Source organism: Natrix helvetica (assembly GCF_964273705.1).
Source record: "Natrix helvetica genome assembly, chromosome: 3".
Lineage (NCBI taxonomy): Eukaryota > Metazoa > Chordata > Lepidosauria > Squamata > Natricidae > Natrix > Natrix helvetica.
In genome coordinates, this window is record NC_138549.1 from 38,239,493 (window position 1) to 38,256,901 (window position 17,409).

The 17,409-nt window shown below is 41.4% G+C and overlaps 1 protein-coding gene across 1 annotated transcript in view; it reads left to right on the plus strand.

The window, feature by feature from the left end:
• GABRA5 (gamma-aminobutyric acid type A receptor subunit alpha5) overlaps positions 1-17,409 on the plus strand; it is a 98,756-nt gene that overhangs the window by 45,219 nt on the left and 36,128 nt on the right. The window contains exon 6 of the mRNA XM_081949521.1: positions 10,404-10,486. Within this exon, the coding sequence (XP_081805647.1) occupies positions 10,404-10,486 (83 nt within the window). The remainder of the gene's footprint in view (positions 1-10,403; positions 10,487-17,409) is intronic.

Genomic DNA, 17,409 nt, shown 5'->3' on the forward strand with positions numbered 1-17,409 from the left:
AATATGCTGATTGAATCGGGAAGCCGGGAACCACAGCCACTCTGTCTTGGAGGGGTTGAGCCTCAGCCTGCTGTCATCCATCCAGACCCGTACGGCTTCCAGACATCGGGTCATCACTTCGACAGCCTCGTTGGGGTGGTTTGGGGTGGAAATGTACAACTGAGTATCATCAGCGTACAGATGGTAACTCACCCCAAAACCACGGATGATCTCGCCCAGCGGCTTCATATATATGTTGAACAAGAGAGGCGAGAGAATCGACCCCTGTGGGACCCCACAAATGAGGGGCCTTGCGGTCGACCTCTGCTCCCCTGTCAACACACATTGCGTCCGGCCAGAGAGGTAGGAGTGGAACCACCGTAGCACGGTGCCTCCAATCCCCAACCCCTCCAGCCGGCGCAATAGGATACCATGGTCGATGGTATCGAAGGCCGCCGAGAGATCTAATAGAACAAGGATGGAGGAACAACCCTCATCCTTTGCCCTCCAGAGATCATCCACCAACGCGACCAAGGCCGTCTCCGTGCTGTGACCGAGTCGGAAGCCGGACTGGCGCGGGTCTAGATAATCATCTTCCTCCAGGTGACGCGGAAACTGCTGAGCCACCACACTCTCAACAACCTTTGCTAAAAAAGGAAGGTTGGAGACAGGACGATAATTTGCTAGTTCCTTTGGGTCCAGAGAAGGCTTCTTGAGCAGGGGTCTGACCACCGCCTCTTTCAAGGCGGCCGGCATCCGGCCCTCCCCCAACGAAGCGTTCACCAGTCCCAGTAGCCAGCCTCGTGAGCCCTCCCAGGAGGCCAGCACCAACCAGGAGGGACACGGGTCCAGTAAACATGTGGTGGCCCGCAGTCGCCCGCGCAACCTGTCCAAATCTTTGATGACAACAGGGTCAAACTCCTCCCAGCATGGTCTCTCAAGACTAGTCTCGGACGTCCCCACTGGAGCACTGGAGTGGGTCCAACCTCTCCGGATATGATCGATTTTATCCTGCAGGAACTCTCCAAATTCCTCTGCCCTGCCCTGCAATGGGGGGTCCCGATGCTCCTGTGACAGAAGGGAGCGGGTCACCCGAAACAGGGCAGCAGGGCGGTTCTCTGCGGACGCTATAAGAGTGGCACAATACTGACGTTTGGCCACTCTTATTGCCACAAGGTAGGTCCTTATGTAGGCTCTTACCTGTGTTCGGTCAGCTTCGGAGCGGGAGGATCTCCACTTACTCTCCAGGCGTCTCCTAAGGCGTTTCATTGCCCTTAGCTCCCCGTTAAACCAGGGGGCTCGGGTCGATCGTGGCCGTCGGAGAGGCCGCAAAGGCGCCACCCGGTCCAAGGCACCGGCAGCCGCACTATTCCATGCGGCTACCAGGTCCTCAGCCCGGGAGCGGGACAGGTCAGCAGGAAATGGCCCAAGCTCAGCCTGGAACCTATCCGGTTCCATCAGGCGCTTGGGGCGGAACCATCTGGGATAATCTGGTTCTGCCTCCCCGCGGTGGGGAGTAGCGCCAGGGAAGTCAAGCTGGAGAAGTGAGTGATCTGACCATGACAGGGGCGTGATGACTAAATGCCCTCTTCCCAGATCACTCGTCCACTGGTCGGAGACAAACACAAGATCCAGAATGTGGCCTCGCTCGTGAGTGGGGTCCTGAATTACTTGAGTCAGACCCATGGCTGTCATGGAAGCCATGAATTCCCGGGCTACCTCGGATGCCTTTCCCGTTGACGGCAGGTTGAAATCCCCCATCACTAGTAGTTTGGGGGTCTCAACCGCCATCTCCGCGATCCGCTCGAGGAGCTCGGGCAGGGCCGTTGATGTATGGCGGGGAGCCAGGTATACTATCAACAGGCCCAACTGACTCCCTGGACCCCACTTTACGCCCAGAGACTCACAACCAGATGTCTGCGACACAGTGAATTCTCTCGGTGCCAGATCGTCCCGGATGATAATTGCTACCCCCCCACCCCTACCTTGGGCCCGTGGCTGGTGGAATACACGGTAACCTGGAGGGCACATTTCCCTGAGGGGCAACCCCCCCTCCGGGCCCAACCAGGTTTCCGCTATTCCTGCGAGGTCCGGCTCCCCCTCTGTGATCAAGTCACTGATGAGGGGGGCCTTGTTAACCACGGACCTCGCGTTACATAACATCAGCCTAAGGCCCAGGCTCTGCTGACCCTGTCCACCTAGTCTGCGGGGGTTGGTACAAGCGACCGGGCGTATCCAGTGGCCCCGGTCTGCCAACCGACTATACGTTCTTCTGGTGTCCTCGCGCCTGCCCCTCCCTACGACCGTCGTGATTGGAATTCCCCTTATAGGGATGTTATTTCCTCCCACCCGCTCCGCTTCGCTACCTTCCGTCTTGACCCTCCCTTCCGTCTTGACCCTACATGTTGGCCTGGTTGTATCCATACCCCAGGGCCAAACCAACCCTCCCCGCTCCCTGGAACCCCTTAAAAGCTTTACAAAACATTTTACTAAAAAACCCCTAATCCCCCGCTTCCTCCACCTCTCTGGGTTAATAAACCCCTCATTGAGGTGGGCCTTCGTCAGGGCAGGGGGGCATGCCTGTGAGAGGGGGGACCCTCGCAGTTGAAGGATGTCAGACCTTGAATAAGTTGGGATGATGACCAATCTATGATTATGGCTATGGCAGGGTCTCTCTTTGTAGCAGGTCTAGGATGTAAGATTAACAAAGAATGAAGTAGAGAGATATTTAAAAGGCAAATAATAAGATGGGAGGGGACAGACCTCACAGTCCACAATAATCTACGTTCCACCAGTGAGGCCCAGGGCAGTTCTTTAGGCAGTTCTTTAGGCCCAGAGGCCCAGGGCAGTTCTTTAGACAGTTCTTTAGGCCCAGAGGCCCGAAAGCAGATCTTGGAGTATGAAGGAATCGCACCTCAGCGGGGGGGGGGGGGTAGACGAGGTGCCAAGGCCAGCTGCTCGACCTATTGTTCTTCAGGGGTCGCCCCGAGCCTCCGGCGACCCCCCCGGCTTCCCTCTTCGATCCCTGCAGCTTCTTTCCCGACCTCCAGCCCCCAATGGCCTCTCCACCTGGCAACGCAACGCGGTCCGAGAGACAGTTGGAAAGAAATATGGCGCCCAATATTCCAGCGCCGCCTCAGCCGCTCCGTCGCCATCGCCGGTAAGATGAGGTCTCCCTGTACGTTGTTTTCTCTTTCTGGCTCGCTCCTCAGCTGTCGCGCTGTTCCGCCGCCTGGCAGCCGCCCAAAACGTCCAAAACGTCTCCTTTCTGCTCTGTCAGTTCTTTTATTCATTTTGCTGCCGCAGCTGCCGTAACTGCCGCAGCTCGGCCTCTGTGTTCCTGTCCCTAAGCTGTCCTCCGTCTCCCGTTCTCCTGGTTAGCGGGTCCATCCGGATCCCAGCTGTACATCATACAAACCAGGATTGCCACTACATAATTCTAGGCCCCCAGGATGACCAACGGGGGCCAATAATGCCTGCTATCCCTGCCAGAGCGCCCCATCGTTTACGGAGCTCTGGGAAGGTCCGCCATTTCCCCCCGGAAGCTCCTCCCCTTTCTTCATAGATATACTAGATAGATGTTAGATAGAGATGATAGATAGATGATAGATGTTAGATAGCGATAAATGATAGGTGATAGATGATAGATAGATGATAGATAGATAGATAGATAGATAGATAGATAGATAGATAGATAGATAGATAGATAGATGATAGATAGATAGATGATAGATAGATAGATAGATAGATAATAGATGATAGATAGATAGATAGATAGATAGATAGATAGATAGATAGATAGATAGATAGATAGATATGCTAGATAAATGTTAGATAGAAATAGATAGATAGATAGATAGATAGATAGATAGATAGATGATAGATAGATAGATAGATAGATGATAGATAGATAGATAGATAGATAGATAGATAGATAGATAGATAGATAGATAGATGATAGATAGATAGATATACTAGATAGATGTTAGATAGAGATAGATAGATAGATAGATAGATAGATAGATAGATAGATAGATAGATAGATAGATAGACAGACAGACAGACAGACAGACAGACAGACAGACAATCCTCTGTAGATAGATAGCTTGATCATCCTCTGTATATAATTATGGCAGAGATTAACACTGTTTTCTTCATAAGAGGCCGAAGGAAAACAAAGGCGGTTCTGCATCACGCCTGAAATTTGAATGCTTTTGGTGGACAACTTGCAGACTAGGTGGATATATTTCTTTTGCAACTACAGGGAGGTTCAGTTTCTGTAGTTGGCGGATTGTGCCTGAATCTATTAAATATAATATACAAGTTTCCTCAGAACAGCCACCTAGAGAAAGTTATTTTAAACAATAAACCTACACGGTGAGATGTCAGTAACTAATTTTATGAGCCTATGACATTTTTTGATATTGATTTTCCCATGGAAAATGATAGCAGTGTAAAAATGTTCTACTTCATATTAGTGACCACATGTAGGCATCCATTATTATTCACTATTGATAATAAAATGTTGCCTGACCTGCATATGCAAGTTATAGCAGAACTTAAATAATTATAAGCTTCTTGAAACTGACAGCTTATAGTACTAGAGGCATTTTTGTATTGACAACCACAGGAATGGAGAACATCTGTCTCACCAGGTGTTTTTAAATTAACTTCCAGAAGCTATAGCAGTTTTGAAAATTAGGATAGATGGGAGTTACAACCCAATAGAATCTTGAGGGCAAATATTGCCAGTACCTGGACTTTTACTACTAGTGATTGTATTGAATTCTATTTTAAATTCAGAAATGAAGATCAAAGAATTTAGGAATAAATAAAAATGCACCCATTTGTATTAAGCTGGATTCAGAACGCAGAGCTGCAGAGACAGACTGATTTCCTGGACCCTTTAGAATTAAGCAGTGGTAAGGCGCTGAGCTTGTTGACCAGAAAGGTCGCCAGTTCGAATCCCTAGTGCCACATAACGGAGTGAGCTTCTGTTACTTGTTCCAGCTTCTGCCAACCTAGCAATTCGAAAGCATGTAAAAATGCTTTAGAAAAATAGGGACCACTTTGGTGGGAAGGTAACAGCGTTCAGTGCACCTCTGATATTTAGTCATGCTGGCTACATGACCAGGGAGACATCTTCGGACAGCGCTGGCTCTTCGGCTTTGAAATGGTGATGAGCACTGCCCCCTAGAGTTGGGAATGACTAGCACATATGTGCGAGGGGAACTTTTACCTTTACTTTAGAGTTGAGCAGAAAGCAGAAAGTAGGGCTTATCATTCGTCAATAGTAAAGGGAAAAGGGTAGGATGATGGGAGCAGGAGAGCAAGGAGTTTCAGAAGTTGGTAAGAGAGTAACACAATGCTTACATAATTTCTAAAATTCATTCTGTTTTGGAGCCTATTGTTATTATATTCATGGAATTTGGGTGGATCTTCCATAATAATAAAGCCTTGTATAATCGCAATGGTAAATGATCCCATCTCCCCACAACCAGTGATCAAGGAATCTACTTACAACCATGAGAATCATTCTTTGCCTTGCTCTTCCTTCTACTATTGGAGGTGATGAAAGCAGCCCAATCGCATGCAAACCTTATTACTGTACCATGGTCCCAAAACAGAATATTCTGGGTACAAAGTTTGCAGACTATCTATGAGCAAGAAATGAGTAGAAGTTATGGTATCTGAATTTGGAGTGTTGATCTGTTCATCCACAATAAATCTCTGCAGAGTTCAAACATTAAATGCTGGAGAAAATCCACAAAGAGCTCCCCAGAGTTGATAGAGCAGAAGTCACTGAAGGCTGGAAGCAGAAAAGGAAGAAATCGTGTTTTCCAATGTCAACCTTAAATGCCAAACAATGACATTTATGGAGCAGCAGACTGAGTCCAAACTCGGGTTGTTTGAGTTTACAAACTCTGGCCCAATTTCCTGCTATGGGGTTGTTGCTTAGTACATTACCTATCTTCCAGGATGATCCGTTCACCTGGAATCCCCTCTCTTAATTCCAGAATATGAAGGCGAAAAGGATCTCATACCTTATACTAATACTGGCAAAGAGCAGAGGGGAAAAAATGAAATAAAGAACATAATGCCCTATAATGTATAATGTGTGAGTAGACAAATCAACACATGATACCTTAGAGACAGACCAATCTCACTGTCAACGATTAAAATTATTTTATGCAAAAAGAGACAGAATGTAGAAATTTGTTCTGCTGCTTTAAGTAATCAGGTGAAGAAACAAAGTTGGAGACAATAAATACGGAATGCTGCTGAAATCACACACATTTTAAAAGAAATCCCCATAGGATGCGATGAAGGAGAATGAAAGTTTTTGTCAGGTCTGCCATCTTCAGCTTCTTTGCTTAGCTGGCACCCTGGCATAAAGTTGGTGGTGGGATTCAGCCAGTTCGCACCAGTTCGGGAGAACCGGTTTTTAACTTGCTGAGCAGTTTGGTGAACTGGTTGTTGGAAGGAATCATTAGGGCAGAGAACCGGTTGTTAAATTATTTGAAATCCCACCACTGCATAAAGTGCAAGGGACGGGGGGGGGCAATTGGGAGGTAAAGGTTGGGCATGGGAATGAAAAGGGGAGAGGTGACAAGCTGACAGAAACCAGTAGTGTCCATCCAGAATAAACAAGCCGCCAAGGACACATAGCTTGAGAACAGAATGCAAAATTACATTGAGAGGCACCAAACCTCAAAGCCTGTCCCAAAACATCAAACGTGAATACCATTGGCTCCTGATGGACTAGTCAAGGGGAAGGCCAGGGAAAAGGGAATTGTAACCTTTTCGTGGGAATATTCTGATCCAGATTTACTTTTGTAGCCGCTTGATTTTAGTAAATGAACCTTTCAGGTCAAAGAAATGAAGTCAAGGGTCATTTCTTTCCTAATGTCCGTGTCGGGCAGACCTGACAATTTCAGGCCATTCACCGAATAGGAGGATCCTGCTGGTAATAGAGATATCAAAAGCTATTAATATAAAGTGATTATGTTATACAAGGCAACCACCAGAAAATACAGTCACTTCACAGTTTATTTATAAAATGCATATGTAAAGAGAAATAGCTACCTAAAATTGTCCCCACCATGCACAGGCATGTGTGAAAAAGACTGCATATTGAACCACAATAATGAATGGTTAGCATGAAATCAAAAGAGGTACAAAGGATGGATAAAAGTATAGTACACTACTTAAAAATCCAATAACATACTCTTAAAAGCTCATTTTTCCTTTACTCTTCAAGTTGAGATGCTTCCCAGGTGAAATATCACAGCATTATTATAGATAATTGGAGGAAAAGAACATCCTGTGTAAACAGGAAATACAAAACTACCTGATTTCTAATGCCTATTTTATTTTCACATCATACTGTAACTGTACATACAGCACAGGATATTTGTGGCGGAAAACTCAGGAAGATTTTTCCTGTGAGTAACGTTGGTGTAATTCTCTATGAAAATGTTCTGGAGAAATGGGGAAGAGCAGGGAGGAGCTACTGACTAGGTACCAGCCATGTTGGCACAGTGGTTAGAGTGCAGTATTGCAGGCTAATTCTGTTCACATTGCCAGGAGTTTGATTCCTTCGATCCTGACTGGCTCAAGTTGACTCAGCCTTCCATTCTTCCAAGGTTGGTAAAATGAGGACCCAGATTGTTGGGGGCGATATGCTGACTCTGTAAACTGCTTAGAGAGGGCTGCACTGTAAAGCAGTATATAAAGCATTATAGTGCACTGTAAATCAGTATATAAGTCTAAGTGCTATTGCTATTGCTAATGGTCAGATAAACAGCAGTTGAGCTCACAGAAGCAATGGGAGAGGCATGGCAAACTTGCCTCTCCCAGTCTTCCTATATTTCTTGGTCTGTGAAGATGAGAGGGAGAGATGTACTTTCAGACTTGCAAGATTTTGTTACTGTAACCTTATAGTAAAAGTAGTGTTGGTACTCATGATTGATACTTCTTGTCTCAGCCACCTCACAGGGCTAATATTTGGTTTACAAAACCATGGCTGGGATTTAGGAATTGTAATAACCCTCACATTACTCTTATATTACTACCATATAATAATATTCATTTACTGTATAATAATCCCCTGTTGCCTTTAAATGGTGCATCCATGTCAGGCAGCTGATTTCTAATGTCATAAAAAAGTTGCTGATCACAATGGAGCATCCAGAAAAGAGGAAATGGAGCCCTTCAGAGATTTTCTGCTAACATAAATTGGTTGATTTTAAATACTGCACACATTAACACAGTTCTGAAGCCATTTGCTGTTTAATCATAGGAAGTAGATTATTTTGGACTGGCTTTGTGAAATGACAGAAACAAATAGTCACTTCAGGCAACTTTACAATAATACAATACAATACAATAGTAGAGTTGGAAGGTACCTTGGAGGTCTTCTAGTCCAACCCCCTGCCTAGGCAGGAAACCCTATACCGTTTCAGACAGATGGCTATCCAACATCTTCTTAAAGACTTCCAGTGTTAGGGCATTCACAACTTCTGGAGGCAAGCTGTTCCACTGATTAATTGTTCTAACTGTCAGGAAGTTTCTCCTCAGTTCTAAGTTGCTTCTCTCCTTGATTAGTTTCCACCCATTGCTTCTTGTTCTACCCTCAGGTGCCTTGGAGAATAGTTTGACTCCCTCTTCTTTGTGGCAACCCCTGAGATATTGGAACACTGCTATCATGTCTCCCCTAGTCCTTCTTTCTCTTAAGCTAAACATACCCAGTTCCTGCAACTGTTCTTCATATGTTTTAGTCTCCAGTCCCCTAATCATCTTTGTTGCTCTTCTCTGCACTCTTTCTAGAGTATCCACATCTTTTTTACATCGTGGCGACCAGAACTGAATGCTAACTGGTCTTGGAATTCATAAAAGAGCATTTACAGTTGGAAAGGGAAATGTTCTGGATCAGATGCTAGAAACAGATATTGTTCTACTACTTGTCCAGTTAAAAGAAGATTGCTCTGACCCATCCCATCCTGACTTAACCTAAGACTTACAGCTTTATGTTCACCCAAATTAAATACGACCTATACGATGACTTTCTAATTATATGTTTAATAATTTCTGTCACAAAAAAGCTATAATTTGCTCATAACTTTTGGAGATCCCCAGAGTTTGTTGATTTGCATGTACCTCAGAGACCTTTGAAGACTAGATTAGATGGCCAATTGTCTCATTGCCCATCATTATCCAGCACTAATATGAATTGCAATTTCCTGTAGCCCAATGCAGTTCACCACTCTGAAACCTTCTTTAAGAAGTAATTATCTACCTGATGCTGGCCTCCAATGATAAAGATCCTAGTCACATTACTTGATTATTTGCTTGTGCTTTATTGTGTTTGATGTCGTATAGAACTCTTATCTCTGGTCTTTGAATTCCATTTGACATTTTTTCCACCTCATTTGATATGGGCCTAGCTCTGAAGTGAGATAGATATGGAAGATTGGCAGGAGTACTGTTAAGATTACAAAGCCTTTATTGGGGTTTAAAAATATAGTTCCTTTTTTGTCTGCCTAAATTGTTAACACTAAACATTAAAATTCAGTGAAATCTCAATTTATTCAATCACTTGAGATGAGAGGTTTTCCATTAGAGCCGTGGTGGCACAGTGGTTAGAATGCAGTACTGCAGGCTATTTCTGCTGACTGCCAGCTGCCAGCTGTTTAGCAGTTCGAATTTCACCAGATGAGGACCCAGATTGTTGGGGGCAATATGCTGGCTCCGTAAACCGCTTAGATAGGTCTATTGCTATTATTCCCAATTATCCACGAAGTTGGAGAGAATATCATCCATGCCACTTATGCAAATTATACAAAATATGATAAATACTGGGCACAATGCCTCAGTGGTTAAAGTCACTGAACTTGTCAGCTGGAAAGCTAACAGCTCTGGTTCAAGCCTTGAGCACCGCACAATGGGGTGAGCTCCGATTCCTTGCACCAGTTCCTACCCATCTAATAGTTCAAAAGCATGAAAATGTGAGTAGATTAATAGGTACCATTTGGGTGGGGAGATAATACTATTCCATGCACCTTTGGTTGCACTGGCTGTCTCGACCAAGAAACAGAGATGAGAACTTCACCCTAGAGTTGAACATGATTGGACAGAGAAATCTTTACCTTTACCTTAGTATAAATACATCAGAATCTTTTGTCTGTTCAGTCCAAAATCCATTTCATTGATATCTGCTGAACCAAGGTTTTGCTACAGCAAGGAAACTGTTATTTACACAGTCTGAGAAAATGTTACCAATAAATGTTCAGTGCTTCTGTAGCCTAGAATTCATTTAACTGTCAAAATAAAAATCCAAAACCGCCTGACACTGTTCACTTGAAACAAAGATTTTGATTTCTGAATCAGAGGAAAAACTTGAATTCTGTCTCTCTTCCTGTTAGGTTAACCATATCTGCGGAATGCCCCATGCAACTTGAAGACTTTCCCATGGACGCCCATGCTTGTCCGTTAAAATTTGGAAGCTGTAAGTGCTTTATTCTCTTTAATACGATTCCTAAATAATGTTTTTATGGAACTGCTGTGTTTAGTAAGGGCAGCATAACTCAGTCAAGAATTTGACACTACTCTGTGTTTTCCAGGCTTATTCCTAGCAACATGCTTGAGGAATTTCTGTACTTATAAGGGAGTTCATACATATTTCCCGGACTGGGATGTATCTTGACATACCGTTATCTGTAGCTTATCACATATTGTATAATATTGCTGTGTGCTGCTTAGTTGACAACCTTTGAATTTAGAAATGTGTATATTGAAAGAACATACTAGCACTTAATAAAGTAGCAGTGAATATTCCAGATGCTAGGATGACAATCTGTACAGTGATCAGAATAATGCAAGAAATGTTTTTTCCTGTGACACTTTGTGGAAGCAAAAGTTGACCTTTGAAAAAAGCAAGATAAAGAGAATTATTGAGGATTTTGAATTCTAGTGTTGGAGAAGATTCCTCAGAATAGCAGGGATAACTAAGAAAACAAACAAATTGATAATTGAATAAATCAACCCACAATTTTCACTCAAAGTGCAAATGACTAGGTGATCATACAGGATAAGATTTAGCTCTTTATACAAGTCTATCACACTAGGAAACATAAAAGGGAAGAGAAGAAGAAGATGGAAGCAACAAGGTTAATGGAATGAAATACAGCAGTCATAGGTGGGTATTGGAAGGCCGGTAGGAGAAGGCTGGGAAAGTCTGCTTACATAATTGCTAAGACTCAAAATGATTTGATGCTAGATACATAATATACCAAGTAAATGATATTGGTGAATGTATATCTCCAAATATATTTTTGAACAAAAAGATTAATTGTATCTCTTCAAATATGCATTTCAATGCAGATTAAATTTAAATTATTTTTAAATGCAGTTTTCTTTAACAGCAGATGTTTTTGTATTAGAACTTAAACACAAAAGACAATTTAGTCCTGAAATCTTGGTAGTTGATTTCTGATCATCTTAGTGACAAATAGACATACATTTTTCTGCACTGGGATGACTTTGTAGCCAGCAGCCAGAAAGATGAAGGGCTCTTATCAGAAATGAATGGACTTATCCATAGTTTTGCTGCGAGTCACGAGTAAGGATACTTGAAGGTTATAGGCGGTACTATTTGGAATATTTCAAATAGAGCAAATAAAAAGAGGCTAATAACCTATGTATAGTCAAGCTTTCTTATGAACCTTGTCAGTGGAGAAAAGTGTATTTTGAAACTTTTCAGTGTACATGAAAGAAAAACCTCACGACACACTTATTCATCGGAATTTGAAAGCTGAGGTCCTGGGGTTTGGGGTTTTTACAATTCCATTCATTCTCAAGCAACATTCGCACAAATGTTTGTGTTATGGTGTTGTCAAATGTTCTGTGTATCGCATAGTAAAGATATATTAGAATTTTTTTTTGGCTCAGTGTGCTTTTTGTCTTCCCTCAGGTAATACAAGGCAGTATTTATTCTTCTTTGTACAGATATATTATATTTTGGCATGCCATAATCTGAGGTTCGGTATAAGAGAGATATCATTGGTTCTCACTTGTATAGCAGTCATCCTGATATTGATGAATATATGCAAATAAGCCAACCCAGGTAAAACATGCCACTCTGGACACAATGTGAAGAAAATGGATCATTCTTGAAAAATATAGAGCAGCAACTCACATTAAGTGACAATTTTTCTTGTCGTGACGTAACAGCCACAGTTATCCATCATATAACAATTTCTCAGCAATTTACTTCATAAATAAACAGGATCATGAGGAGGGAGAAAAGTTTGAACACAAAGCCTTTGATTAAAGTACTCACTAGACCAGGGGCGTCAAACTCACATATCGCGGCAATGTCATATGATGTATCGCTACTGTTTTCCCCTTCACTGAGCTGAGCATGGGCAGCGTATGACGCATGCGTCCTGTGGGCCGTGAGTTTGAAAGTGCTGCACTAGACTGCTTCCTTTTACCAGTCGTTATGTGATCAAAACAGAAATTTGTAGGTGGTGTGTAATTCAGAAAGCAAATCCTTGCTAGCAGTTTTCTAAATGTTTTATATCCTCAGTGGTCTCCAATTTAAATATAAACATCTTACCAGACTTTAAAAAAAAAAACCTGGCCATGCTAATTTTATACAAACCATTCCCAGCCTTAGGATAACAGTGATAACAAGTGGTAACAGTGGAGGTAGTACATGCTTATGCAGATATAAAACTTAAGGCTCAATTAGAAGAAAAAGGAAAATATGGGGCTTTGACATAGAGGAGAGGAAGGAGCAAGAGAATCAGAGAGGGCAGGATAATAACTGTTCCCTTTTCCCTTTTTAATTCCTGCTGCATCCATTTTCTATTTCCTGACCTTTGCCAATTAATGCCTAAGCAGGAGTGAAATTCAGCAGATTCTGACAGGTTCTGGAGAACCGGTAGTGGAAATTTTGAGTGCCACCTCTGGCTGGCCCCAGAGTAGGGTGGGAATAGAGATTTTGCAGTATCCTTCCCCTGCCTTGCCCACCAAGCCGTGCCCACAGAAAAGGTGGTAAAAAAAATTGAATTTCATCACTGTGCCTAAGAATTCTCCAGCTGAAGTCAAGAAAAAGAAAATGGCTGCAGCAGGGAAGGAAATGAAAAGAAATGGGGAAAAAACGAGTAGTGGTGTTAGTTATTTTTCTTTCTTTCTTTTTTGTCTCCTGCTCACCAGATCCACAGTATTCTCCTCCTTTCATCTGGCCTGTTAATTAATGGTTATGGATCTGGCTGGTTGGTTGGCTGGACTTGTAGGGAGGAAAGCGAACAGATGAGGAGCAGCAGGCTCCGAAAGAATTTAGAGATGAAAAAAAAAAGCCTGCTGTGAAAAAGCAGACTCTAATTGTGTTCTTTTTACAAAAATACTCTTCTCAAAACCAGCGATTCATCTTAATGCTTCTGAGATCCTCTTTTTAAATGTAAATGATCTGAAACTAATTTATTTTCTGATTAATTTATACATAATTAAATGCAAGTAACTAAGAGGCGAAATATTACATCGAGTTGCAAATAGGTTTGGGGAGAATCCTATCATTAAACTTCTCTTCGGAGGTTGAGAATCTAGTGCTATATGTTGTTGTTTTTTAATTCACGTGTTTTCATTTTCATTTTCTTTCATTGAAAATAGATTGCTTTCTAACCCTTTATTTTCCCAAAGTTTGCATAAAGTTCTCAAATCTGAATGCTTAGAGGATACTTTAGTTTTGAACTGACCAAAGAGTATGTGAAGGGATGGGAGGCTGTATCATCTGTTCACATCTGTGAGTCTACTTTGACTAGGGGTGTCAAACTGGTGGCCTGCGGGTCAGATGCATCACAAGCAGCCCCCCCTTCACCCCAGCTTCGTGGAGGGGGGAAACGCTGTGATACGTCACATGACGGCAACGTGACTCCGCGACTGTGACTTTGGCTGTTAGACAAATGGCAAGTAATGGATGAGGGAAACTTCACACCCAGTCCCTTCATCTGCTTTATTGTGAGTAAAATGAATCCTTGAGTTTAAGAGACAAAGATGTCTTCTCTTTGTATCTTCTTTGTGCTTCCCTCAGTTCAAGATGTAGTTAAGGTAGAAGTAGGTCACGTGTATTTGAATCTTTTTATTTCAAATATAATAAATGTCTTTTAGCAGCATTCATTGATACATACCCCATATCAATCATACTCTTTCCAAAATAAATGAACTAGAAATATTTGTTTTCTTGAATTTCTGAAAGTATTTGATATGGCTTCAGTGTTCTGGACATGGTAAGGACCCACATCCTCTAAAGAGGGCTCCCACTAAATTAAGACCTCCAATGGGAAGAGCCTTGCTTTTCGTTGTACAATCATTTTATCCAAGTAGTTGTACCTTTAAGGTTACTTGTGGTCCATTTAATCCCCAAAGAAACTCATGAGCAAATTTCTCTTAGGACACTTTGCCAGAGATAGCCCTGCATAATGTGATCCAACTAGTGCAAGAAAGCAGCACCAATAATATCACTCGTCATCTGATAACAGTACCGCACCTCCATGAATTTTTTTTAAAAAAATACTTTTGCTAGACTTAAAACTCGGGAAAATATACTCTCCTCTGATCAGTGTTTTATCTTCCTTCCTGCCCCAAAGTTATTCTGTGCTATTGAATAAGAATTTCCATCTGCTGAATAAAAGCAGGGGGTTGTGAGAGAATATATTTAAAGCAAAAAAAAAAAAGATTAATTGGCTTTCTTTCAAGGGCATTCAAGCAAAGCTATGTGAGAAGGACACGTTTACCACACTTTCTTTGTCTGGACAAATAGATATCTAGATAAACGAGGCCCCTTGCACAGGCAATTGGTGCACTATCTAAATTACATTCTATATAGAGTGTTAAAGATGTTGCATTGAAGATGACTTTGTTAATGCCTGCCATTGTTTTGACAGTGATTGCTGTGATTGCAATCTTGCGGTGATTGAAACTTTTACATTCTTCTCATTCTTGATTTGAGATGTTTATAAATTTTCTAAACAAGGTATTTGTGTGTGTATATGTGCATGAAAATGTTGTAATGTTGACTTTCTTGAATATATAACCTGGATTTATTTTGTGGCCATCCTCACCCCCCAAGAAGAGCTATACAGCTTGTGTCAGCTATAAGAAATAAGTATAATGTTTTATTATTAGAGGCCATTATCCTCTCTTTATGTAGTTTTTATGCCAATTGAAGCATGACATTTTAGTTAACAATTTGCATCCTTCCCATTGAATGCCTAGAAAAGATGATTATTTTGATTAGATCTTTTTAAATCTATATTTGAAGTGTGTTTCCATAAATACTACTAGATAATAGCTACTCTAAATAGTCTAAAATGGTCAATCTCCTGCAGTTGCTCTGATATCATAACTATAGCCAGACACCTCAAAATAGATTATATGCAGTGTGTAAGTTTGTATACTTAATGTTAACTAATCCATTACTTGTGTGCTAAAATTCATCCTTACAGCTTAGAGAAGTGCATTGAAATAGTTTTGGTTAAAGTTGGAAGTCATAATGTGCTTTAACGTTGTTGTTTTTGTTTTTGTTTTTTTTTAAAACCACACTCATGCTTAACCATTTTTGGGTTGGTAGTAATGAATTTTTGAAATGGAGATAAGTATTTGGACAGTTAGAAAACTTCAGAAAAACCATTATCTTTTAATAGGAGTGGTTCAAAAGGTTGTCAAAGAAATGTCTTAACATAACTATAGTGTTATGGGAAAATGGTTTAAATAGGTGTGACAACATGCTCCAAGGACCACGTGTTAACCCCCAGAACTACCTCTTGCAGTGGGCAGCTCCTTTTTCTTTTACACTGCTTGTTATAAAATCCATTTCAGTTTTAAATTAATTTGTGGCATTTCAAGATATTCTTGCCCTTTCTGTTTTTATGACATTTAGGTTCTAAGTGATGAGGTTGTAAAGAGAATTGTTTCTTGTTTTTTCAAAGACCTTAAAAATTGTAACTTGCAAGGACTTATTCAGACTCTGGTAATCAACATAAATTATTGCATTGGAAAGATCCAATTGGTAAATGTTCCAGGCCTAATACAGGTTAATGAGCAATGTTCTGTGCTTTTATCATGAGTTAATTGAAAAAGGTTGAAAAACAAAACATTATTAGAAGCTGGTCATCCCATTTGCCATGAGACTTTTCCTTCTGTTTGGAGAATAAAAAGGAAAGATATTAAAATCAAAATATGAATCTTAAACGGAAAGAACAAAAATGGTCATTTAATTGAAACTATTGCCTAGATGAAACTCCTGGAGGCACTTAGTTGCCTTAAACAGCATACCCAGAGCATTAAAGGAAGTTATTGCTCATTCAAATAATGGGAAATATTTCCAAAAATAAAATTTATATTCCCTGAAATCATAACATCTATTCCAGCACAGGGAAAAGGATATCATGCTAATATGACTACACAGATGTAGTGAAAATCTGAAAGAAAAGGATTTGCATGTACTGTGTGTGTGTGTTTGTGTATCTCATACAGCTGGTCAGGAAAGTTGAAGTTCAGAATGAGCTGAGAACGATGAAGTACAATAAGAACAATCGAAAGGTTTCTTGCTATAGATTTAAAGAAAGAGAAAAGACATAGTTTATGTGATTAGCCACGCTACTTGTGAAGAGTTAGTTGAAGCAAAAGGATTCTTGCTCATGCTTAATAGAAACCTAGACATGGAATAGCTACTTAGCTTGAATGAGTTCAGATCTCTTGGGTCAAGTGAACTGCATTGTAGATTATTGAAGGAACTTACTGAATTTTCAGTACTTTCTTGTTTATCCTTCTAAATTCATATGCATTGCCTTTAGAAATATTCAAATGATTGAAATACTACATTACATAACTGCAGGTCATCCGTGCCTTCCAAAAAGTAGAAAAGGAGAACCCAAATAATATTCATAACCTGATATTGATAGTTGGGAAGTTTTTAGAATGAATCATAAAGTCCTGTTATCATATACAGATGGTCCTTGCCTTACGATCACAACTTAGCCCAACATTTCTGTTGTTAAATGAGACATTTGTTAAGTGAGTTTTGCCCCATTTTACGACCTTACTTGACACCGTGGTTAAGTGAATCATTGCAGTGGTTAAGTCAGTAACATGGTTGTTAACTTGTTCTTGCTTCCTTATTGTCTTTGCTTGTCAGACATTTGCAAAACATGATCCCAGAACACTACCGATGTCCTAAACGTGAAACCAGTAACTGAGTGCATGAATTTTGATCACGTGACCAGGGGGATGCTGCAATGGTCATAATGTGAAAAACAGTCATAAATCACTTTTCTGGTTCTGTTGTAACTTCGAACAGTCTCTAAACGAGAGATTAAACGAAAGTTTCTACAACCGTCTGTTGTAAGTCCAAGGTAGCCCTTGACT